This window comes from Tyto alba, unplaced genomic scaffold (genome assembly GCF_018691265.1).
Source record: "Tyto alba isolate M040663 unplaced genomic scaffold, T.alba_DEE_v4.0 Super-Scaffold_28, whole genome shotgun sequence".
Lineage (NCBI taxonomy): Eukaryota > Metazoa > Chordata > Aves > Strigiformes > Tytonidae > Tyto > Tyto alba.
Genome location: NW_024881302.1, coordinates 12,839,505 through 12,864,787, shown reverse-complemented (window position 1 = coordinate 12,864,787; position 25,283 = coordinate 12,839,505). Strand labels below are relative to the sequence as shown.

Below are 25,283 nucleotides of genomic sequence, written 5' to 3'. Positions count from 1 at the left end.
GCTGAGAATGGGGTAGTGGTTGTTTTGCATAAGTGCTTTTGGTTGGGGTACAAAAAATAATGGATCATTTAGAGCTGTCTGCTTGGCAAGTCTGTCAACTTTACAGCACAAATTTCAGATGAGGAAAAACTAATATTTTTCTACCCACCCTTGGATGACTTGTTAAGCAGCAAAGTCTTGTACATCACTTGCAGGTTAATAAACAAGCCAGACCCACTCAGCAGTCTCCCCCTGACACTTCTCTGCTAGGTCACATTATTCCTGAGTTTTTCCTTTGTATAGAATTGTGACATAAGGAAAGTGCTATTGTTTGCTCAGGCACTTGTCTGTTCAGTGTTCAGGACACAGGAAACCTCAGCTATGCCAAAAATATTTAATGAAGTACTTGGAGAACATTTTTAAAAGATATTCCTCCATCTAGCTATAAACCTGTACTCTCTCTGCTCAAACTAATAAATATGAGGAGAAATATGTGAACTGATATTTTTATTGTCCAAATCAATCCATTCATGTGCAGTCCAATGCACAAAACTAATTATGTACTACGTAGCTTGTACAAATGAACTCTTTCTTTTTTTTCCAGTAGATTTAAGGAAAAAGCTCAGCTTGAAGGTTCTAGAAGAGGAAGAAATACTTTGATGTGTGGTACAGGGCATCCATTAGTAGTTAGTCATAAAACACTGTTTTGAACATGGGTTATGTGTAACTGAATTTCCATATCACTCCTGAGCCTGCATAGTTTGGGGTGGCACCTTGTAGTTAAAAATTTCAGCTGGAAAGCTAATTTTCCTTTGTAGCTTGCCCTCTTCATAAGAGTATATATGTCTTTGCAGACATTGAGAAGGCTGCACTGTGCAGACAGCATTTGTGACACTGGCATCTAACAGCTTTTTTCCTGAGTCTATTTCATGCAGGAAAATATGTATCAACTAGAGATTTGGTGGTGCCCTTTCTTTTGTGTATCAGATGGCAGGAGAGAGGGGCCTGGCAAGGGTTGGACTCTCCCACATATGAGAAAGGTGAAGTGGGGACACCGAGCCTGAGCAAGCAAAAGGAGAAACAGTGGGAGGAGAAGCATTTGAGTGTTGTAGGAGAGTGGGCAGGGTGTAGGGTATGTGGATAGTGGCTAGAGCTTGCTAGAGGCAGGTTAGAACAAGCAACTGCAATTTCAGCAACCAGTTCAACAAAACTAGACTGAACCAGCAAGAGCACAACCCCAGTTCTGCAACAGCTACATGCATAACTGAGCTTTCTCAGTGGCTGCTCACTCTTCAGGCATGGCTCTGTGAAATTCTAATCAGACAATGTGCCCGGTGATGTCCGTGGACAGCCCCCTCCTCAGCTCTGCAGAGAAAGCAGTTTCTTGTTCCTTCCTTCAAAGGGTCAGAGGTAGGGTGTGTAGCAGTCATTGCTAACTCCATCACTAAGCCATTCCCTGAGAGGTGGGTGTTGGTTTCAGGTACATTGCTGGTGCTGATGATTAGAGGTAGACAACATAAGTCTCCATCCATGGCTAGAAATGTTGACCTGCCAGCACTGCCAAGCAGTTGTCAGGGTATCTGAAGTAGCTAGCCAAGATAGATGGTTTCCTAATAATAAAAGTTGTCCCTTTCAGTATTGTCATGGTTCACTCAAATATGTACTCTGCTACAGGAGGATGAAGAGAGGTTTCTTGTTGAAGTCCCTGCAGATTTGATACATTATGCAAAAATTCATGAGTGCATGTTTCCAGACACCAGTAATACTGTTCCTGCTGTAGCCATCAGCAGTAGTGAAGCAAAAAATGCTGTGTTCTTCCAAATGAGGTTTTTCTGATGTCTCTCCACCAGCCACTTCTTGTACCTTTGCATAATTCTGCAACAGTAGTTACAGTAGACCTTGGCATAGCTGAATTGTAAAAACTTTATGATAACCAGTGGGGGAAGCCACTGCAGATCCCTGAAGTACTCTGCATAGTGCTGTGTGATGCTACGCAATGTTAATGTTGACAGGCTACTGAAAAGTAGGGACCTGTAGCTCAGGTTAACTATGCAGATTGCTTGTAAAACAGGCAAGCTCCAAAACCAGCAAAAAGCACATGCCAAGAAAATTGTTTGTGTATGCAAATATGTCTTTTAGCCAGTTAGCCAACATATCCTGCAATCTAGTAAAATGTGTGTAACACATAAAGGATGCTTGTGGGTAGTTCAGTTTGAATTCCACCTGCTGGGTTTGGCCAAACAGCTGGTGTTCAGCCACTGATTGACCAGCCTTGTGCTTGCTGCCTCTCATGCTTCCTTAATAAAGGATGTCTGTCTGAGCCCTGCAGCTGGCCCTTTCTGTTCCTCAAAGCAGTGGGATTAGAATGGACCCTGGAACAAGGAACCTGGGGCCAGAGGGAAACAGCAGAATTGCTAGTGGCAGTTCTGGGTTAGGATATTTGAGGTCTAGAAAATGCTGATGCTGGAGGAGAGAGTGGCCAACAGGACAAACAGCAACAAAAGCATCCAGGATTGCTGCAACCGATGGAGGTAATGCAGCAACCGTAGTAGCAGGGAGCTCAGTTTTGGCTGTAAAACACGTACAAAATCCTTGGTTAACAATTAATTAGCTCAGTCCATGGGCTGAAGGCACAGCAGCATATGCAGTGCTGAAGTATCACAGACTGCCCGGACACAGGGCTGGATTGGAGCTTCCTGAGGACTGAGCAGCAGCACAGCCCTTCCCTGGGAGGTTCAGGAGCATCAGCGTGTCCAGATCACTGTGCTTCTTTGCTGTGTATGCAAATGAACACAACAGATGCAAATAAAACTCCTGAGTCCATTTTCATGTTTACCTTTTTCCTGTATGGCGCATTTGCAAATGCTTGCTAGTTAAACACAGCTAGCACTGCATAGGAACATTAGGGGATCACGTACACATTTCTGGCATCATGTCAGGCACTGGGAGAGCTGGAGCTGAGACAGTTATAGGTGGAGTTGTCTGAGATAGCTGCAAATACAAGTTTCACAGACTTCTCTCAGAACATTGCCTGCAGGGCACAGATGTGATATGAGGAGATGAATACACTCCTCTCTTTGTTGCATGTTTGTAATAACATGACTGTTTTTGTTTCTGAAGCTGAGCTTTTAAAACAATGTTGCTCTTCCTCCTACAGTGGCTTATCTACACTCTAGATACAAAGCATGCAGATGCCTACCCTGAGCCCTACTCTATCCGCTGCTTGTTCAATAAACACTTTTCCTTCATGCATGCTAAAGCAAAGGACCAAACCAGGATGCCCAGACCCCAAGGAGCATTGTTCAGGGTTTGGTGCAGGGCGGCTGTGACCCAGGCAAGCAGCAGCATGCAGGGTGGCTCTCATGACCAGAACCGTTCCGTGCATCAGTCAGTGCCACTCAGTGTCTTGCAGTGTCACCAGGTCCCTGCTCTTGCTGTGCCATCTCCACCTGGTTGTGAAATAACTGTCATGGGCTTTTAGACTTTGGACAGCAGGGACTCACCGACACCTATTGTCCCACCACCTTCCTGACCATGCTTTGCTTGTTGTCCTCTGACCTGAAGATTATTTTCACCACTTTTTGTTTGTTTAAAGCCTGGTTTTCTTGTGCCAAATTTTCTTATGAATGTTTGTTTCACAACATTAAGAAATTTCCCACCAGAAGACAACCTCTGCCTTGTATACTTAGACATATTTCCCTTCAATTTTTTCTGACGCTAAAATTCCGTTCACTATTGGAGGCTTTAGTGATCGTCGTACAACAGCAAATGCCTTTTTAAAAAACAAACCAACAACAACAACAAAAAAAAATCCCACAAACACAGCAACAAACTCCCCAACCAACCAGTTGGGAGTCTCATTTGTATAGCACAGGTCTGCCTTATACTAAATACACTAGATCAGCATGGTTATTTTATCTAAGCTTGAATTTCTTTGCATTGGCAACCAGTGAAGGACTGCCTTGGTGTTTATAAATACTGAGAGAAAATCCAAACAAAAGTTCAAACCACTGTGTTGTCTCCTCTACTTGTCTAATATGGATACAGGAATGTTATCTGTGTTCTTAAAAATCAAAATGTAAGAGATCAAAGGACATCATAGGAAGACTGGATAAACATTTATGGGTTCCAGCTGAAAAATAACTAGAGCTCTAAAGCCAAAATTGTTAGGAGGATCTTTCCTTCACCAAATAATATTAAGATCAGCCTGACCTGTATCTTATTCTCCTGACTAAGTTTTAATAGAAGGTTTGTTTTATAGCGTGGCTTTCAGCAGGCCTGAGGCCAGAGAACAGATCTGAACTGGCAATGCACATAATAAGGAGCCAGCAGTTATTTTATGACTTGAAAAGAGCCAGCATGTTTTCACATGATGTGGGATCATAATTCGGTGATACTGAAATTTCTGCTATTCTTTAATACTTCAGAGTAATTTGCTTTAGAAGAAAGATTTGCTGGTTTACATCCTCTACAAATTTAAATTCTTTATTGCACAGTAAAACATTATTTATTTATTTGTTATTGGCTATTTATTTTTCATTGTTTGAATTGGTTGTGCTTTTACTTGTAAGAATTTAATCCTTTGGTTTAAAAAAAGAAGTCTGTAATTTACTTGGAATGGGTTTCCTTCTTAAAAGAACTGGGGGGGGGGAAGAAATGCAGAAATAATCTGAAAATTCCATGGTAGTTTGTAAACTACTGCTTTGGTGTCAGAATCCAGGTCCAGAGCCATCTGCTTTTACTTTTGTTCGTCACTGGTCTATCTACTTCTACTATGTTGCAATTCTGCTGTTCTTGTGAACCTCTTCAATAGAATGTGTTGCCCCATATGCTGTCTCTAACAGCAATGAAAGAAAATGAGACCAAACCATTGTGTGTAGTGACAAACATGTATCATAGCTGCTTGTGAGTTAAAAAAACAATCATTTAACAGAAAATTCTATTACTGGGATTCAAGGAGACAGAAATTTGAAATCTCATCTCTGCTGAACATAGTTTAGATGTTTTCTGCTGTTATTTCCCCAAGCAATCTGAAGTTGTGTTGTATTAGGGAAATGTATGATCATAACACTTTAAATTCATGCTTGTAATTTCTGGAGGAGGGGGAGGAAACAAACCAAAAAACAAAACATGAAAATCCTTTTTGGTCTGTAGATCTGCTGTATTGACCACCCTACCGTGAGGCTCACACTGTCTGCAATCATTAACTGTTCTAGGGGACTCACTGATCTGACCATTTTTGTGTGTAGGAGTGTATCATTATAATGTGTTTTGTTTAATGATAAAGACATTACATCTATGTGGAGTGAACAGTACAGATCTCTTGGCTTTCCTTTGTATTACTGCTGTACAAAAAGAAGGTGTTGAGAGGTGCCTCCCATGCTATCCCCCTTAATAAAATCAAAATACAGTAAAGTTATGAGAGAATGCAATTGTGCAACTGTATTACCAAACTGTAATGGTATTTAAATGCAAATTCCCAAGCTCAACACTCTTTTGTCACCATAGTTAATACTCTTTGTCTCCTGTTATTTGCACCTTAATATCCTGTGCTGAAAGCACATACCAGGTCTTACCCAGGTGAGTAGCAATACTCAAAAGACTTGTCATGTGAGCACCATCACATGTATTGACTGGGGACATCATCTGTAAATTCTATGTTGCAAGGCATTTGATCTGTACATGACAAATGCTGCTTCCTTGCTGTTGATTTTTCTTTTTTTTTTTTTTTTTTTTATTTTTAATTAAAAAGGAATATAAACTACTAGTAGATTTGGGTAGAATAATCTACCTTCATTATAATTGGTAACCTTGTGATACTGAACTGGGATTATCATTAGTGAAGATACTTAGATCATTGTTTTCTTACTCTATTGAATGTTGAGTCCATAAACTTTTATGAGCTATAGTTTAGATAATGTTAGGAAATAGCTTGTCTGGAACTAAAATTATCTCATTGTTTGAAACAGGCAGGGACAGGTTTTGGTCTTTTCTGCACTAGTATATTTGCTATAAAACAGATCTTATCTTTTAAGTATTATGGAACTTCATGATAAATTTCTGGTTTTATACATGGAAATACAGTAGATCGGGGGGCTTCTTGATGTCTGTGACTTCATGTGAGTACAATAACTGATGATCTAGTTCATAAGAAGAGAGATCTGTGGAAAAAATGTTTATATTCTGTTGGGATTTTAAAGTATCCTCGAGTTTATCTGGGTGAGTATCTTTATGATTGTTAGGAATTTATTTCCTTTGACGTATTCCCATCACAACTGGGATCAACTGCGTTCTAGAGGCTGAGTGTAAATTCATTTATGCAGTAAATCAGTGGCAGAACAAGACTACAACTCAGGTTTTCTGCATTATCCATCTACCTTGACTTCTAAAAAGCAAATGATGACTTATTTCTAGCCTTTTTGGATTTATATGGGTTTATAGCCTAAGTCCATGGAAGTTTCCTCCTTTTTGATAGCCTTAAGAAGATTTTACGTTTAAGAAGAGGATGTACACTATCCGCAAAAGGAAATGTGCTGCACGTATAGATACCACTAATGAAAGACAAGAGTACTTTCTTCACTTATTTTTTTTTCTTTCTTTTCTTTTTTCCTTCCACACACACATACACCCTTCCCCCCCCTCCCCCCCAGTCCCCCCCTCCACACACACACACTAGGATAGTATATTTAGTATCTTCTGGTCAGTTATAGTTAAGGAAGATGATGGGGTTTGTACAGTGTTGCTATTTTTGCAGTACTTGGTAAAAATTTATTCTTGCTGCTGGTAGCCGAACCTCAGGGAATTACTGTTCTCGTGCAAAATGATGCTCTCAAAGAACAGTAGTAACTGTCATAGATCCCTGGTTTTAGGCAGTCACTCTTACTTAGTAGGAGTTCACACTGTTCAGACAAGTTCAGTGTTGTTTGCACTGACAATGTACCAAGTGAGTACTCCACCCAAAAGCAGGGCTGAGGTCTTAGAGAGAACACTGCTGAACAAAGACACGCTCAGGAAGGAGCTGGAATTTGTGATGTTCAGAACTACTGTTCAGTGCCACCATCTCCATCCTGAAGCTCCCAAATTTTCAAATTCAGAGGTTTGAGTCAGGCTGACTTTTCAGTGATGTTGATTGTTTTTAGACAAATATTTGTTGCTTTTTTCTTCTTCTGTCAAGAACTGTTAAAAGAATTCAGCCCTCTTAGAAGTGCCTCCCTTTTGCTGTATATTTCTTAATTGAGTTCTTGGCATAAGAAAGAGAGAAACTATTTCTAGCTATTAGAGTAACTGTGTGAATTGGGAAAGCCTCCAACTTCTAGAAATATGTTCCAAGGCTTCAAGAGGATCCAAATTTCCAAATAATTTTTACTCCTTTGCTTGGTCAGCTGTCAGTATTTGATAAAATGGGTTGGGACTATTGTCAATATTTAACAGCTCAATACAAATATTATTCTTCATACATTGTAAAAATAGTATATGAAATGCAAATCAAGTGCTTTATTCTATGGTTTGGTGGTAACAGAAGCAAGTGATAAAATGTCTCTTGTCTCCATACAAAGGCATAGAGAGGGAGGAAAGTGTTACCATTGGTAACAGTCTCCCCTGCTGGGAAACAAAACAGCAAGATTCCTCACTCCTCCCACCTAAAGTCATGTCCCAAGCTGGGTTCTGTGATAGAAGTTTGTTGTGAAGTGTTTGAGTAAGAAACAGCAAGGTATGACTATTAATTCAAACCAGATTACCAATGAAGTCTTCAGTAACAGAGCTTTTCCTATCACCAGGACCCCCTGAACTGCTCTGCAGTCATATATTGCAATACAAAAACAAGTTGCTTCTAGAACTTTCCCTATATTCAGAGAAATTCCTCCCCAAAAGCCACCATTTGGCAATATCTTGCTGGATGGAGCAGCTTGCCCTCTCCATAGTCACGTACGTGACAACAGCATTCTCCTCATTTAGAAAATCAAGACGCAGTGTAGTCAATGTGAGCTGGATTTAACGAGTATCAGAAGTAGTCCTAGATGTCACTTCTGGGAAATCCTGTGTTCTGAAATGGTTTCCCATGATTGTAAATCTTTAGAAATGTATCGCTGTGTAAATGGCTTGACACAATACCCAGGAGATACTGTGTTTTTAACTGGAGGAGAGAAACTGGGTGTGAGATGGCTCAGCCACAACAATGTTCCCTTAAAACTGAGGTTAACTTGCAAGGAAGTATCAGCACCACTCAGCCCGACCTGCCTCAGCAATGTTACTTTTGTTGGGAGCTAGATTAAGCCACCACCCACACAAAACAAAGGGTAAGGAACAGAGCCAGTTTATTCAGGAGACTTTCAAATCTATCATTGTTTTGGATTTGGCTTTGGTCCAATGTAAAATGAATTTTGTGTGTTCCTAGAGCTGCCCTGTAGAGAGGACCCTGAGGTAGCAGGAAACAGCTCTGTTGGTAGAATTGTAGTTTGCCAGTTATTCTGTAAATGAGTGTGAGTAAATCCAGGAAGAAACACAAATAACAGTAAAACATTATTATTCCATTTTGTTCAAAACAGACAGACTGTTTTACCATTAGTTAAAACAAGTTCTTCCTCAAATCCTACACTAGGATTACTGCACTGTTAATGTTTTTCACCTACCATCCAGAAAAGTCAAATCTCAAAGCCCATTCCATCCTTCCTCTCCACCACACAGAGTAGTGCTCCCCTGAGAGCTAGAAAGCTGAGCAATCTTGACTTAGACTGAAGGGCAATTTCAACGCACTTTAAGCACATCATGTTCCTGTACACTGATTCCATTCCTACTTTGCCTTAACAGAGCCATGGTACTGTCTTCGCTCATGAAGTCCGGTGAGATGTAATGATAGACAGTACATATTTATAAATAGGTAAGACATTTCAAACTAAGGCAAATACTGCATCAGTCACAAATAGTTCATATAAATAGACAAATTTTCTTCATACTTAATTGTATGAAAAATCAAAGTGAAAAAAAAAGTGGTAGAGATGGAAAGATTCCCTCTCAATGAATACAGGCTACATGTGTACCTGAAGTGTTTGCACTGAAATTGCCCTTCAGCCTCTGTGAATCAAGTTTGTTCAGTCCCCTGTAATTCCAAACACCAAATCTAGAATTGCTACACAGGAGAGTGTAAGGATGGGGTAAGCATTTAAACTGGAGTTTTCCAGACAAGGACTGAAACACAGATGGCACCTTATCCTAAACAGTTAAATCCCCTATTGTATTCATTCTGTTGAAGTATGGCATTTCAGTCTATCATTTTCTCTAGCTAGTAACTCATGTCTTGCAACGTTTGTCTGGTTATTTTAGTGTGGTCTGATTCTGTTAGAATAAGTCTACTAATTCTATTTGAATTAGTACCAGCTACAGCTGAGAACATGAGGTTGTTCAAAGAAAAGAGGCATGATTTTAATTTTCATTAGTTTATTTCTATAGGACTTTATTATTTGAGAAAACAGAATAATAATGATTTCCTTCAGGAAATATTTGCAACCTTTGCCACTTTTACATCGTGTGCTAAGATATCAAAGGTTACTATTCAAGTGTAGCCAATGAGCCGTGGGGTGCTGGGGAAGACTCTGCGCATGTCCATACACCTCTTGTCAATGAAGAAGGAGTTTGCCTTCACAGAAATTTCATGTTCCAGCTTGGATTTGTTGAGGTTCAGCATCTGCAAAGTATCATAGGCTTCTTGCAGACGTTGCTTTAAGGTCTGTAAGGTGTCATCTATAGTGTAAACTTCAGTAACAAGCCTGAAAAAAGAGAAGGACATAACTGTAGCAGTCCCTCACCACATTCCTTCTTTGACAGTGGACAGGTCATGCTTTCAGGCAGGCTTTGAACAGCTGTCTTGGACTGAATTAATATGAAACCTATTTGCCAAACTAGCTTGCGTAGCACCTATAAGAAGTGATGATTTCTTGCTTGCATTGACCTTCAACAGCAGATTAAGCCACTCTGCTTTGATATATCTAATTGCTGTTTTCTTCACTTGTAGCCTCTCTAGGGCTAGCATGGCTGTGCTGAGCACTTACATAGGGTCCAGTAGAATATATTTGGGATGGATGTTACTGGAGAGTGGTGGTGTAGTTCATGATAGCTTAAACTTGTGTGGCAGGATGTGCTAAAAGGTCTGGATCTGGCACAGAAGCACGTTAAGAAGAACAAGAATCACTTGCCAGAATAACCATTGAATATGGAGCTCCAAAATCAAGACTTTATGTGAGCTGGTATTAGCCACATTTCTTCCAATAGTTTATCAATGGAGATGTTGCAAATCTTCTTGTATAGTCATTGAGCTGGTAAGCTCTTTACAGCTGTTGGCTTTGTGTTTTGTCTCATGTTCTATTAATTGCTCAGCACACTATAGACTGTAAGATTGATTTTTATTTTTTTTTTTTTTCCAGAAACCACTTTAACTTGTTTTGGGATAGTCCCAGTTGTTTCAGTAAAGAAAAACTAGACTTTATTAATTTGTTTTCTGTCTAATCCCTTCAACTACAAAGTTGGCAGCACACACAGAGAACAAGTGCCAACATCAGCACTTCCTTTTAAATAAACAGCAAACTCAGATAACATTTACATGTTACAAAGAAGTGGTTCATTTGATATTTTCTTTCCCTGTTACAGTTGAGCTATTGGGCTGAATTCCTTCTTGCTTTAAACCACATGAAAGAAATACACTTAACAAATTATTTAAAAGTGAATTAGCAAATGGTTTTACTTTCTCAGATAGGATTTTGTCTCTAAGAAAATACTTACTGAGTTGTGAGCTCAACTAAAATCTGTGATAGAAAATAAGTGTCCAAATTTCAAATACCCTGTCAGAATTTCTATTTCTAATTGCAGTTATGATGAACATAACATTCAATGATTTGGATCAGCTAAAGCATCCAAATAACCTGGTCTGGATTAGGGAGCTATGACAGAGCAAAATTCATATTCATTAGAGGAAGGAGAATGAGATATATTAATTACCTGTCAATATAACTACATGTAGTAAACAGTGTACTTGTATAAACATTTTGGCTAAAATATTAGACTGACAGCAAACTTGCATGTTTATTAAGCCTAAAATACTTCCAAATAGCTGTGCAACAGCTTGTGAAGCTCTAGATAACCTAGAAGCTAATTGGAGATAGATTGATTCAGAACCCCTATGTACTTCTTGTTTTTAAGTATGTCATGTCAATGTCCTTTCACTCTAATTGAGGAAAATATTCAAAGACATTCTGGCATTCCAGTGACCTCAAGTGAAGCTTCCAAACTTTTTTAGACAGGACTCTTTGGAACATCAACAGCATCACTGGCAATTGTGGGAGGAAGAAGGGATATTGGGACATTCTGCATTTTGACTCTAAATCAAACAAGTTTTACATCTTGGATCCATGCAATCCTGCTGACTGGACTGATATAAATCATAATGCTGCAGACATTTTTGTGGAAGATATCTTCAGGGAGGAAGTAGAGAGAGAATAAGACTCAGAGTGAGTATAAAACTGGGACTGTGTATTAATACTTAAAGCCATCTTGGTTTGTTTTGCTTATTTTAATAAAATGCTGATACTAACTTATTTGCATACCTACTTGATGGTGTGGTGGTAACTGAAATGGTAAATGATCTGCTCTCATAGCAAATGTAACTGAGTGATACAGTGTAATCAGAAGTTTTTCTGGTTTCTCATGGCTGAACTCCTGCATCTAGAGCAGGCATTATTTATGTGATACGAAAAGCCACATAAATAAAATATCCAAATTGATATAAAAGAAATTCAGATCCAAACCAGTATTTTGTTACAGAATGGATGTGGAGAGCAGAGCATGAAGTTGAAGAAATCTAATATATGGATACGCCAAAGGAAATGTCAAGATCCGATTAAGGTGGTATGAGGCTGAAAAAAGATATATTGCATTGTACAATTTATGGTTTAAGGAGTTAGAAAAAGTGAAAAGATGCCAGTAAAATAAACTATGATTTATTGCCACTGCCTTGTTTGAATAGAAGCTTCCTGAGCTGATAAAACACTGTTTAGGAAAAACAATATAAATACTCAGTTTAAGCATTATATACTTCATTAATTTCATTGTATGTGAAGCTGTTGTATACAGTGGGATTTTGCTAGAGACAAAAATAAGAAAGGAGTAGTTTTCTACTTGCCATAAAAATATGCAAAATTCTTTTACTGTACTGTGAAATTCACTCCAGCTATGGGTGGAACCCCGGTGCAATATTTCTTGAGAAAACTCCAGCAGAGCATTCTGAAGACAGTATTTTAAATAAGATATACTCAGTAGGGTTCTTATGGAACACTGATGTGTTCCAACTGGATTAGAGGGAGATAAATGGGATTAAAATTCAGAAGACCCTTCTTCAGTCATTAGGCAAGGAAGGCTAGTATCTCAGACGTCTTCTTTTATATCCAGAAAGACAGACACAATACATATTATCCAGTGGATCATAGTACAGGGATCACCAAGCTGATGCCAACATGTGTGGGGAAGCCCCCACAGCTGTATAATCAAAATGTATGCCAAATGAGCTTGCCTGTGCCCAGATACTAGAGTCACTCTATAGTTGATAATTAGTTGTAGTAGTAAGAGATGCTGCCTCATTCTTACTTGCAATTGACTTTTTAAGGAGCTTGACATTAAATAGTTTTTTGCATCAAATGAAAGAATTTTGTCTGGGATAACATGTTTCTAAAATTAGATACTTCCTAAAGTGAAATCTTGTGTTTCATACAGAATGGAATTAAAATCAATTCCAAAGTCCCAACTCGGACGTGAGACTGAATCCCCCCAAAAAACAGCCACCAACAAGCAACTGAGCCGCTAACTGTCCTGGGAGAGGGGCTCTAAAGTCAACTACACACATTGAACATTAGATGTTTTGACCCTTTGTTTCAACATAGCTACTTGGTTTTTACTTCTTTCTCCCAGAATTTGTATTGCAATGTAGTTAATGCAATTCTGATCTCATAAAACTGATTCACACTGTCATTAAATTTCTTGTTCTTGAGTGGCTGATGAAGGAAGGGACAGAGTAGTCTGGCCTTTACTTACTGAAACTGAGGTGCATCACGGCAAAGTTCTATATTGGGTCGTTTAGTTCTTCCTTCCAGGCGGGTCTGGGCCACTTTCAGTGGGTACTCCTTTGCCTGTATAGATCTCTGCAGTAACATAATCGTATCTTCTGTCTGGAAGATTTCCTGAAGTATCTGAACAAAGCAGATTTTTTGTAAGCATACAAAATCAGAACTCACCCCCACTTTTAAACACTCCTGTTGGAACTGCTTTCATTCTGGCATTTTGCTTAATTTAGGGGAGGAGATTACTATAAACTCACATCAATCAGATGGATTTGTATAATGTTGCCTTGATCTTGCCATCTCTTTAAAAGGACATATGGTAATCAAATTTCATGGGAGAGCCAGGAGGGGGCCGTACATTCATACATCACATGAAAGCATTTAACGAAGTTGTTCCTGGAAAACAGGTGAACAACTTCCACTAAGAAATGCGCCATCTCTTTCCTATTATAAAATTAAGAAATTTGTAGACAAACTGCAGTATAAATTTATCACAAGTAGAAGAGAAGCGCTGAATTACTGTGATGGGGGAAATTCCAACTGCGTTTTTATGATAACGCCATTTTCATAGAGTCAGTGTTTATAGCTCTACAGGGACTAACTTCCATTTCACATCATTATCTAATTTGTCTCTTAATAAAATCTGCTGCTTCATCTATGAACATTTTGCAAAGGTAAAATTCCAATAAACTGTAATTTTTATTTAAACCTTCATTCAATTCTTATTTCCTTTTGCCTCATGAAAATTCCAAAGCAAGCACATATGTCCCCTCTGCAATTGTTTCGTACTCAACGTATTTTGGGGACATTTGCTGCAAGAACGTATGAACACAAGTCATATTTTCATACTGAAACTAAATTCTCAAAGTTTTGAAAAAACTCCATAGGGAGTTGTAGACAGAAGACCAACTTCCTTTAAAGGCTTATTTTCTGTAAATGGAGAAGATAAATTGAAACATAACCAAAAAGGAGAGGCCCATGGAATTAGTTTAGCATAGTTTATAGTTGCATTGCATGTTAGCATATAATCATTATTATCCCTGAGAATCCTGTAAGTGCTTCTTACGTGTTTTAATACATAGGAAAAAAAAAAAAAAAAAAAAAAAGAGAGAAATTGCAAGGGAAAAGTTTTGTTTGCCTTAAAAAAAAAAGAGAAAATATTGATATTCAGGTAACATTTTCCAGCCAATTGATTATTAAGTTACTTTAATTTACCAGGACTTATTACAGCTAGTGTGATGAACCTGTTCAAGTTTTTCCTGTAGACAGCTTTAAAATGGAAGAGAACAAACTGAACTAATACAGTTTCTCAGCCAGTCTACTAAAATCAATGCAAGAGGAATTTCAACAACCACTAATAAATGGTATAATATGATTTAAATTATGCTGCTATTTAGATCTTGCCTACACAATAAGTTGTACCAGGTTTGCTAATGATGTGCATGATTTGAAAATTTAATTGGATCCTGCTGCTGAAAGGTTATTTATAGACAAAACCCAAAGAGTTAAAGATGCCAGGAACCTGCACCCCTGTCCAAATCCTTAAGAGCTTGTTGACACTGTATAGTAGAGCAATGTGAGAGATCTCCTGGCTAGCACTGTCCAAACCAGTTCAACCCTTACAGCAATGCAGTTTTCCAATAGATGAATAATCCTGGGCCCTGAAGCAGCAGCGTATGAATGTGACTATACTGATTTGAAGCCAGGTCTCCACACTGTACTGAGCCCTTTGGGTCCAAGGGTGGTTCTCACAGAGCTAGCTTGAGAGCATCTTCACCCAAACAGAAGAAGCCTTTATTGTTTATAGACTGTAGGGGGAAAAAAATCTGATCCAAAGGGAACATGGTATGGAAGAAAGTGAAGCTAACGGTAGTAAATTTCTCCCTATAATCTTATTCTGCAGTGGTTCCTTCTTAATTATCTAATCACTGTAAGCTAGCTGTGTTTTAGAGGAAGTGCTTATGCATGTAATCCAGTGTTCTTTGGTAACTATTTGTTTTGCAGAGGAACTACTTATGCTAAGAGAGTATTGTCGGATATATCGTTTTACATCTTGTCTACAGTTTTACCAGTTATACATACTTATTTATTTAGATAAAAACCAAAGGAAAAAGACTTAATGAAGTTAAATATCTTCATCATGCCTCAATCCCACCTCCTTCCTTGTTTTCCCTGAAAACACCAAGGATTTGGCTCTGCTGCTGCTCAGTAGCTGAATCTGTGCTGTTGTCAGAACTTTGCCGTTTGTAACCTCCCTAAGAGCATCCAGTGCGCGTTCATCTGTATGTGACCAAGGGAGGTCCAGCTCCTAGGTAGGCTGCTGGTGATTAAGTGGATGTATGTCAGGGAGAGTTTTACAAGCCTGTCAGTCCTATCCTTTGCTCCCAATGTCCACTTTCATTGCTAACCAAAAACATCAATCTATGGGGATGTACTAAGAATGTGAGGCAAAGAAAATACACAGTGCTTTCAGAGGTCACCCGCTGCTTAACAGGGTCCTCCTTTCCTGTGTTTATGTTATAGCTTCTGCCACTACAGCGGTGTTTCCCATGCTACGCCTTACTGTGTGCAAGTGAGACAAATTCACCGTGGTGTAGTTCTGTTACCTGCAGCGGGGTATTGTGAGGATGTTGGCCTCTTACATTAATTTTACTTAGAATTAGGAGCAAGCTGTATGCAGATTTATTTATTTTTTCATAAAAAGTGTAATTCAAAATAAAAACAATGAAAAAAAGCAGCGCATATTTCAGCCCAGTAAGAACTGGGCAAAGTTATGTCTCAATTTCAGAATGGACTGAGTGGGTTATTTGTTTTCTGCTTCTTGTGGAAGAGGACTTCCACTCAGTTCAGATTCTGGGTAGGACCTCTGTGGTGCAGATTTTGAGCTTTATTGGTAGTAACACTTTCTGTCTTGGGCAGCAGTTGGTAACGGTATGACTCACCTTCGGGGAGCAAATCTATCAATGAAGCAGCACAATTAAAGCAGCCCACAGCACTTTGTCAGAAGCGAACCATGACTGTGAAGCCAGCTCCTCAGAGTGATGCTGCAGTTCATAAAGTGCTCATGTTATGGTAAGCATGTAGTGTAGTCACTACACTGACACACTGTCCTGTGCTAATATGAATCAAAACAATTTAATCAGTGAGTGGAGTTAGGTTACAAGCTCTCTTACACTTAATTAGTGCTAATTGTTCTAACCAGGTTAGAGAAAAGGAGGAAAGTAATATTTTCTGCAAGATTTTTTTTTTCTGCCCTCTTTCTTGCAAAACCATATAGGCATCTTGTGTTTATTCCACACACGGAAGGAAAGCAGGAAGCCATCAAAGGGGATATGTGCATGTGCACAAAAACATACTGCAGCAGACTGTGCAAGAATTACACAAATTTATAAGAAGACCAGGGAAGAAGTTTTGTAATCTTCAGTATTTCAGGAAACAGTGCCACTTTTCTGCAACAAATCTTTAATGTATAAAGATTGCCTACAGCAAACCATGGCCATTCCAGTGCTATGCAACAATGCTTCTGTAATGGTTGGGTGCCTTTTATTCTTTCCTTCTGCTTGGATGAAAAAATAAATTACATATAAGATTTTTTTTTTTAAGATACAGAAGGAAAAAGCTGATTCTAGTACAGATAATGTTGAGCGGATTGACAATGTATAAACTGTCCTCAGTCTCTTGGAAAGGCAGTTTTCATTAAGCACAGCTAGCAGACAGAACTTCAGAAGAGTGGTTTTATGAACCCACATTTTTCTCAGATCCTCTTCTGATGCATTCTTGTATGTGGTGACAGTGCAAGTACAACCGCCAGACCACAAACCCATGTATTTAAAATTCAGTAGTAACCTTTTGAGTGCAGGAATGTTGGTAATCATCAAACCTGAGGTTTGTTTCTGTTCCTTTACAGCACTTAATTGTGCCGTATTGTCAGACAGCACCTGACTGGGCCTTATTGCCCACTGCACACGTAGCAAACATGTAGGTGTTCCCATAGTGACACAGAAGCAGGAGACTGTATTGTCCTCTCATTTTTAGAACACTAAGGCATGTATGCACTTCCCCCCATAAATAATGGTGTATAACTGACACAGGACAATAGTAGTCTTGTATCTAGAAGTGACTCAAAGTATGTAAAGCTTGTACAGCCTGCAAATTCACACAATGATAATGTTCAAAAAGGGCAAACTCTGAAGTCTAAATAGAAAATATTTCTCTTTATTGAGAATCTAGTAGTTCATTAGTCATGAAAAGAGAGCTTTCATCGAAAGGTCACTGAAAACTCAGTTTTATGTCCAACACTTGTAACACTTTGTGTCGGCACAATGTGCTGTAACTACACTCTTGTGCCACGTGACTTCACTAGGTGCTCTGGTGTCCTGCTCATAAAGGTAGGATTAGTCTGCAAGCACATTGTGCACAACCAAGGCAACTGGTTAGTGCTACTGAGCAAACCCCTCACTCATTCACTAAAGAAAAATATTGTTTAAACCTGCCTGTGAACTCAAAATTCAAACATGAAACTGTGCATCTATTTTTTAGCTGTACTTGGCTTCATGTAAGTAACTGTGGTTTAGGTTCATTGTGTGTTCTCAAATGATTTCTTAGTGTTTTGTTTTGTTTTTTTTTTTTTTTAAAAAGGCTGTCATTTAAGACATACAAAGAAAAATAGCCTCAGGGGAACCACCTCCAACGCATCGCAGAAGCTTTGTCCAAACAGTTTCTGATTACTCATTCTGGCCACACATTGGATAAAATTATTTAGATAATCTGCTATACATAAACGGATTGGTGGGGAAGATCACCAGATAGTGTTGCACCAGTCTGCGTCATTTCTGGATGACCTCCAAAGGCAGGAAGCAAAAACAACAAATGCTGAGCAGCATGCTCCTAAGAGAGCGTGGTGAGGCACTGGCTCAGGCAGCTGCCCCTCCGGAAACTTTCACTTCCAGGACATGAGTAAAGTTTTGTGCTGCAGCATTCTTGAGAGCTTGTAGAGAACTGCGCTCCCACTGTTCACACACTGCACGATTTTTTAGGCTGCAAACAGTTAGATCGAGAGAAAGAGCTGCTGAAGTCACACGTGTTTCATCACGGAATCAGGGTAGTCTTATGTACAACATAAGCATTTTTTAAAAACTCTAGTCTGACAGCTATCCTTGCATCTTTGTTGTTTCCAAGGTTTGTTCAGTGTTTAGTATCCCAGTGTAAAAAGCAGCAACCAGGTAATATGTTGGGAGGAACATGCCTCCTCATTTTGTAAATTTATTTATATTTAATATTTTGCCTCTCGGGTTTTTTAAACATTTTTTTCATCCACATTTCCAGTTTTTATCCAAATTATTTTGTAAAAGTCACATTTTTTGAGGTTGTCATACTTAATTGAATAAATAGTGTAGTTATGACTGATTTCACAATTAAATTTAGGGTACATAACCACATTATTTCAACGTAAAACAATGATATCTTGCAATCTTTGGATTACATGTACAACCCAGATCTCAAATCTGAAATTAATTTGGACCTGGTAGTTTTTACTGTCATGTCATAGACAAATTCTTGATACAGATTACTAGGTCCCTTGCTTTTGTTGTTTTTAGGGTTTGTTTTCTTCTTTTGACGCTTAATTGCAGGTCCCTGTTCTAAGACTTATCAAGCTTAGTTTTGTGTTTTTAATTAGATGGCTGTGAATAGTCCAAAAATCTCTTAAGAAAAGAAGAAAAGCACATTTAAAATGAAAAAACCCACGCTCCCCACACTCCTCAACAGAACGTGACATCAGCAAGTAATGCATTCAGATAGTTTACCTATATTGAAGCAGAGTTGGAATCATTCTGACCAGTAACTTTTGTGTGTTTGTTGTGTATGCTCATGGGGAAGACTGAGTTTTGTAGTGAAAAGAAGTACCAGTTTAGTTTGTGCCCAAAGAAACTATCTTCAATCCAATGCATTGCATAATTCATCAAGTGTATCAGGAGTGGGGGGACTCATCCAGATTTGAGAATATTGCAAGCTTTTATTTATAAAGCTTCATAGCAATGGGAATAGGGCTGGCATAAATACAGACAACAGATCTGAAAACTAAAGCATATTGTAAATTCTATGTGTCCTAAAGGATACCTGTAAAATCCCCAATGTTTTCTTTATAACTGTCTTGAACATGACACTTTCACAAAAAAGAGGAAACTATCAGAATATAAATACTGTACTTTTAAAACAAAGAAGGCTTTAAAAATACATCTGGACAGTTAACCTGTGTCCTTACACAGGTTGGTCTATTCAGCATAGACTGAAAGAGAGGACCCAGGGGCCCTGGGCCTTTTGTTTAGTCAGTACAACAATCTACAATCATAAAAATCCTCCTTCGACTGAATTCCAGTATGCATTTTTAACTTTAAACTCTGAAAATAATCCAATCAATTTCACATTTATATGCAATCAGTTTCTATTTAACTTTTCTGCTGGTCCTAAAAAAGTACAAGATGTTTATTTTAAAACAGCTTTATTAAAATTAAAGGGTAAAAAAAACATGGGATCATTTAATTTGGCCTGGATTTTCTAAAATATTTTCAAAATAACAGAGGAAGCCATAACTGTACACAAGAAAATGCTTAACTCTTTGCATACCTCCTTGCTACACTTTTTACTCTTGAAGAACAAGAATAAGCCTCAGAGTTCTGTTGTATTTCTCCATTTTACACTGTATTGTGCTTTCAGATGCTACAGGACTAGCAATTCTAGAGTGCATCATCATGTAGGAGAACAAAATAAAATGCTATGTTAATGTGGTTTTAGTAATGCTAAACCTGGTCAAAATAACAAAAGAACAGGCAGTCTGGGCCTTGCGCATGCTCTGTGTTTTGAATCAAGTTACCTTATCTGAGAGAAGGGTACACATCCCTGTAACAGAGAGATGTCTCTATGAAGAGGTTGTGTCAGAGAGAAACAGCTGTGCCTTATGCAGCTGCTCTATAATACGGGTTCTTGTCAGGAATTATATTCTTTCTAGTCATTAGTGAAATCTCAACCCAGTCATGGTAAGTTAAATTTGCCCTGACTTTAGACTCAACGCAATGCATTTGTCTGATGACCCTTTGAAGCCTGAAAATGCTTCTTGTCTAGAAAAGCTACTACCTATGTCCATCTCTGTTTCCTGCAAGACAGCCCTTTCTTGCAGCAAAGGCATAAAAAGAGGAGGGGGAAAAAAACATCAATAAAAATACATTTTAAAAGTTATGTGAGGATACATTGGGGTATGAGATGAAAGCCTTTGTGGGCCAAGTACACCGGAAGAGTAGTCCCTCTGCTATATGCATACCCCTTCCCACAGCTCACACCACTGCTGCATCTCTCCTACATGCTTCTTGCGTGGGCACCTCCCATCATATGTTAGTATTTCTTTATGTTCCTGTTCAGAGGAACAGGATGTGTCCTTGTCAACAGCTGTAGGAGGGCCCCTTTCAGAACTTCTCAGAAAATAAGTTTGAAAACTATTTCAGAGGCTGGTAGGCAGCTACTGGTTTTATTACCACTGAGGTTTTCCTGGCTTTCATTCTATATTTTATGCTAGTTGTAAAATTAAGTAGGTCCATCCCTTGAATTAGAAGGAAGTTATGTAAATATAAGATGTGTTTAATTCTTCTAGCCACCCTATAAACATACTCCATAGTTGCTAAGACTGCAAAGGTTTTTTTCTTAAATTTATAAATAAATGTAATAAAAATAACGTGTGGATGATGGAGATTCTGAGGGGGTAATTTACTAAAACAAAACACTGTTCAGGCTCTTCAGGTATCGAGTAAAAATACACCAGGCAAAAAGGAAAGTGAGAGAAGTGAGAGTTAATTTTCACCATATGTTGATGTACTATACTACCTTTTCACACTCCAGGGGTTAAAACAAACAAGCAAACAAACGAAACCTAAAAAAACAACCAACCAGAGCTGTTTCTAAAAGCACATTTTCTCAGTGAACTGAATGGAAATACTCAGAATCATGGCTACTTGTTTATTGGACTGGGTGGGTATTTTTTAACAGTTTTACTAAACATGTACCTGTTTTTCTAGCATCTTTCTGATCCCTGTGCTCCTGGGCAGTGGAATAGCAAGGCTTGCCGGAAGGGTGGTGCTGGGCACTCTGCCTCTGGGCCTAGAAATACTTCTGAGCACAGTACAGGTGTTGGCGCCGGCAGGAATAATCTGCTGTTTGGGTATGGTATCAATACTGGACTAAGTAAACAAGTCACTTGCTGTCTGCTCCGCCTGATTCCCAGAGCCAGTGTCCATAAACATCCTGCCCTATTGGTTATTTCCAGGAGACTGAAGCCAAGGTAACTATTTATGTTAATATTAACTTTATGGAAAAGAGATGCAAACATATTAATGAGGGGCTGGCACAATGATTAAAGGTTTTCCTTGCTTTCCTACAGATTTTTGCGCTTTTACACCAGATGTAAAATTTATTTACCATAATGTCTCTTGGCATAAACTGAGTGTTTCTTGAGGCATACTGAAGACAAAATACCACCCTCTTCTACACTGGACTGTGTACACTATATTTTCTGTTCACCAGCCTAAAAATCTGGTCCTAGAGCAGCCCTGAGCCTGACCAGGGTCATACACTGTGATTAGACTCTTGCAGAATATTTTCATCCCCAAACAATGCCATACTCTGTGAGCCCAATGACAATGAAACACAGTGGAGCTGTACTACCTTCTTTAGTTTGTGATCTAACCCTTGCCGAATACCTAGCTAGGGCTTCTGGGCTTCTGCCTCCAGCACCTCGTATTTCCAAGGTGCTGTTATCCAAATTCTGGATGAACTTCATGTTGCTATGACCAAGATTAATCTCGGAATCAAGATAGATAAATTAATCATCAACTTGTGCAGTTGAGACAGAACTGGAAACGGGACATTTTTAGTCTTAGGGTCAGAAAGAAGTCTTAGTTATGCACTATGTCTGCACTGCCTGCACTAGTCTATCCTGTAGAAATTCCTCTTTGTAAACCAGTGTCTGTAGAGAGATCAGAGCTTTCAGGGAGAACAGTGATCCTGATTTTGAGTTCTGGTGCTAATGAAGCCATCTGTGGTATGCAGTTGCAGTGATGAATTCTTTTGCTCTAAAAAATAAGTGCTTATGTTTTCCATCTAGATTTGTCTGGCTTTTGTCTGGCCACTGCTGCATCTTTTGTTTCTGTCTGCTCAAGTAAAAAGCCTTCTATTATGATTCTTTTTTCTTCTGTATAGATACTTGAGGATTTAGCAATTTCTCTGCCCATACCCCAACTGTTATTTGGATAAACTAAATAAAGCAGTGTCATGTAGTACTACTAACATCACCTTTTTCAGCCTGCTAAAGAGAAAGTTGAGTAACTTATTCAGTCGCTTGCTTTCCAGTCCTTTAATCATTCTTGCAGCTGTTATGACTTCCAGACTTTGGGCTATATACCACACCCTTGCTCCCACAGACTCAGTTTGATTGCCACTGTAAAGATGGCAAATCATCTTAGTCCTCTAGAAGAAAATCAAGCAAAAGTGGACAGGGAATAACTTTACATAGAAGCTCTACAGTGAACTGGACAGCGACACATATAAAACAGGCAGCATTTCCCTTCTGCATTTGATAGTTTCCTGTTCAAAATTATATAAAAGCAATTTAATCCTTTTTTACTGTTCCCCCATGTAAACCACTTCCCAGACTTCTGATAGACTTGGGGTTGTCAGCCTCACCAGCCAGCTTCCCCAAACGTGGCAGGCAGGAAAAGCCAAATAGCAGACAATTTCCTGAATACATCAATGAAGTAACAGTGAGAACAGACGGCTGCTGGACTGAGAATGAAGAAAAGCAAATGGGAATCACTGCAAGCAATGCTCCTTGGAAACTTCTCTTCTGCTGACTTGGTTACTTGATCTGATTTTAGAGCCTACTCAGTATTGGGATTCAGACCAAACTCCAAGTAGAATAAAAGGTAAAAATACATCTGATCTGCCCCAAGACAAGACATCCCTAGGTTGCTAAACCATCCATCTAACTTAATGCAAATTGTTGTAGGTTAATAGTAAAAAATGCGATGGGATGGGTGATATATATTATAAAATGATGGTGTATGCATGTTTTCTTCATGTGTGTTGTCCGATGACTAGAAATTGAAGGCATTTGGTCTTATTTGGACTGTTTTAGACATGAAAAAGAGGCAAAGGCTGTGTGCCAAGCAGCTTGAATACTGGAGTTTGAGAAAGTTATTTAAGGAGCAAAAGTCTGCTTTTCAAATGCCTACTAGGAAAAGTTCTTAGGTGCATCTCTTGGCTTACCTGGATAGAAAATGTGTATAGTTAAGGCAAACTAGCTCAAGACTTTTTCTGAAGATTGTGTTTTGTTCTTGGACTTCTAGATATGATGTGTGAACACTTTACAGTGTGAACCTAGGTTAAATTCTATGACAGAACCTCAGTCAGTTACAACAGGAAAATTCTTGGAGTCTATTATTCAATTGTATTTGAGTAACTTAAGGTAAATGGTACAGGAACATGTTAGAAACTGAAGTGCAAGTCCACCAGCAGTACTAGAAGTGGACAAAATCCTTATAAAAACAGATGGACTGCTGCGCAGGTATTACTCTGAGACTTGTACAGTTTGTAACCTGAAATGGAGACACCATGTCACTGATGAAAAGGTCTTGGCACAACTCCTGGCATGATGCTCAACAGAAGTGAAAACAGGATACCTTTACTACGTAAATACATTCTGTGTATCTTTTGGTATATAGAACACACTTGTCTAGATATCAGGGAAGACAGTATCCTAGAATAAAGCTAAACAGAATAATAAGGGATGACTGGTTTTCTTTACATTCTGTTTCTATGAGAAATAGAAATTTGGTGGTACTTAGGAGGAGAAGGAAGCACTGGAAGGACTGATGTACATTGTTCATACAGACCTTTGATAAGGTAATTTAGTGGCTACTGTTGAACTAGAATATCAACTCGGCAACCTTCTCCTGAACAGCAGTGCTGTGAAGGGCTGCTGCAGACAACAGCACCCAGGAAAGGAGGTATACGATGCAATATGCACAAATGCCTACGAAGGGGAAAATCCTAGCTCTTTAGAAGTCATTAGTATAGCAAATTGTGCATAGAATTCTTTAGCTTGCCTAGGTAAATTCTGAACTAACTAAATCTTGTTCATTTCTGTATTTTTATTCCTGTTTATTGCTTTCCAAGTGATAAATGAATAGCGCTCTGCTCACATAATCTCACATGGGATGTAATACCATCATCAAGCAAGGGAAAGGCAGGAAGAGAAAGGCGCTTTACCATTTGAGTACAGCAATGCCAGAATGTTCCAATAGATCATTCCCAGAGCAAAGCCCGTGTTCCTTTTGGTAGTGGATTTCCCTAAACAAGTCTGAAGCAATGACATCCTTGCACAGAAAGTCAGGACTGTAGACATGTGACTATAAAGCCATTATACCTACAGGTAATATAAACTAAATATGAAAACAGTTGAGGCCAGGAGAAACATTTTAAGTACATATGTGACAAATGCTAACCGTATCACACAGCATAATCACCACAGTATTCATGACAGACACTAGTACAGTGTACTGATCCCAGAGTTTAAGTCTAATTAGATGATTTTTTACAAAAAGCTTAGTTCCAAAGGAAAACTAAATTTTTCCAGGGCCAATAGATGAAATCTGCAATATAAGATGAACTTCCACCTGGTGCTATGTGTTTCTAAAGAGCATGCAGTGGACAACAAGCTCAGGCATTGGGCATTTGGTCTGAAATTTTAACCAGCCGATCTTTTATGTGCAAGTGATATAAATAGAAGAAAATTTGCCATTTCAATATAAGATCACTTTTAGATCATCACCATATTCACATTATTTACTCTTTTATGTATTTTTTGTTTCTTTTCTTTTTCAGGGTACTGATTTTTAGAAACAGATGTTTGCAGGAGGTTTCCTGTAGGTTTTGGTTTGTTTTGGGGTTTTTTTGTCTGGAAGAGATTTTGCTGTTTCACAAATCAAAAATGTATTTTTCATTCCGAAATGGGCTCCAGACCTCATTAAATTAATAACTTTTCCTGGTTCCAAGAAAATCTTTTCTATGCTCATTTTCCTCTCATTTTATGGAGCTAGCCTGCCTAACTAGGAAAATAATTTGGCAGAAATAAGCATGTCTCCAGGAGTGGCAGTCATTGCT

The 25,283-nt window shown here is 38.7% G+C and overlaps 1 protein-coding gene across 1 annotated transcript in view; it reads right to left on the bottom strand.

The window, feature by feature from the left end:
* Positions 1-9,441: 9,441 nt before the first annotated feature.
* The window catches only part of TEKT5 (tektin 5), a 27,215-nt gene continuing 11,373 nt past the window's right edge, over positions 9,442-25,283 (bottom strand). The window contains exons 6-7 of the mRNA XM_009976269.3: positions 13,054-13,208; positions 9,442-9,743 (exon numbers count right to left, since the gene is read on the bottom strand). Coding sequence (XP_009974571.2) covers positions 9,530-9,743; positions 13,054-13,208 — 369 coding nt within the window. The 3' untranslated portion in view covers positions 9,442-9,529. The remainder of the gene's footprint in view (positions 9,744-13,053; positions 13,209-25,283) is intronic.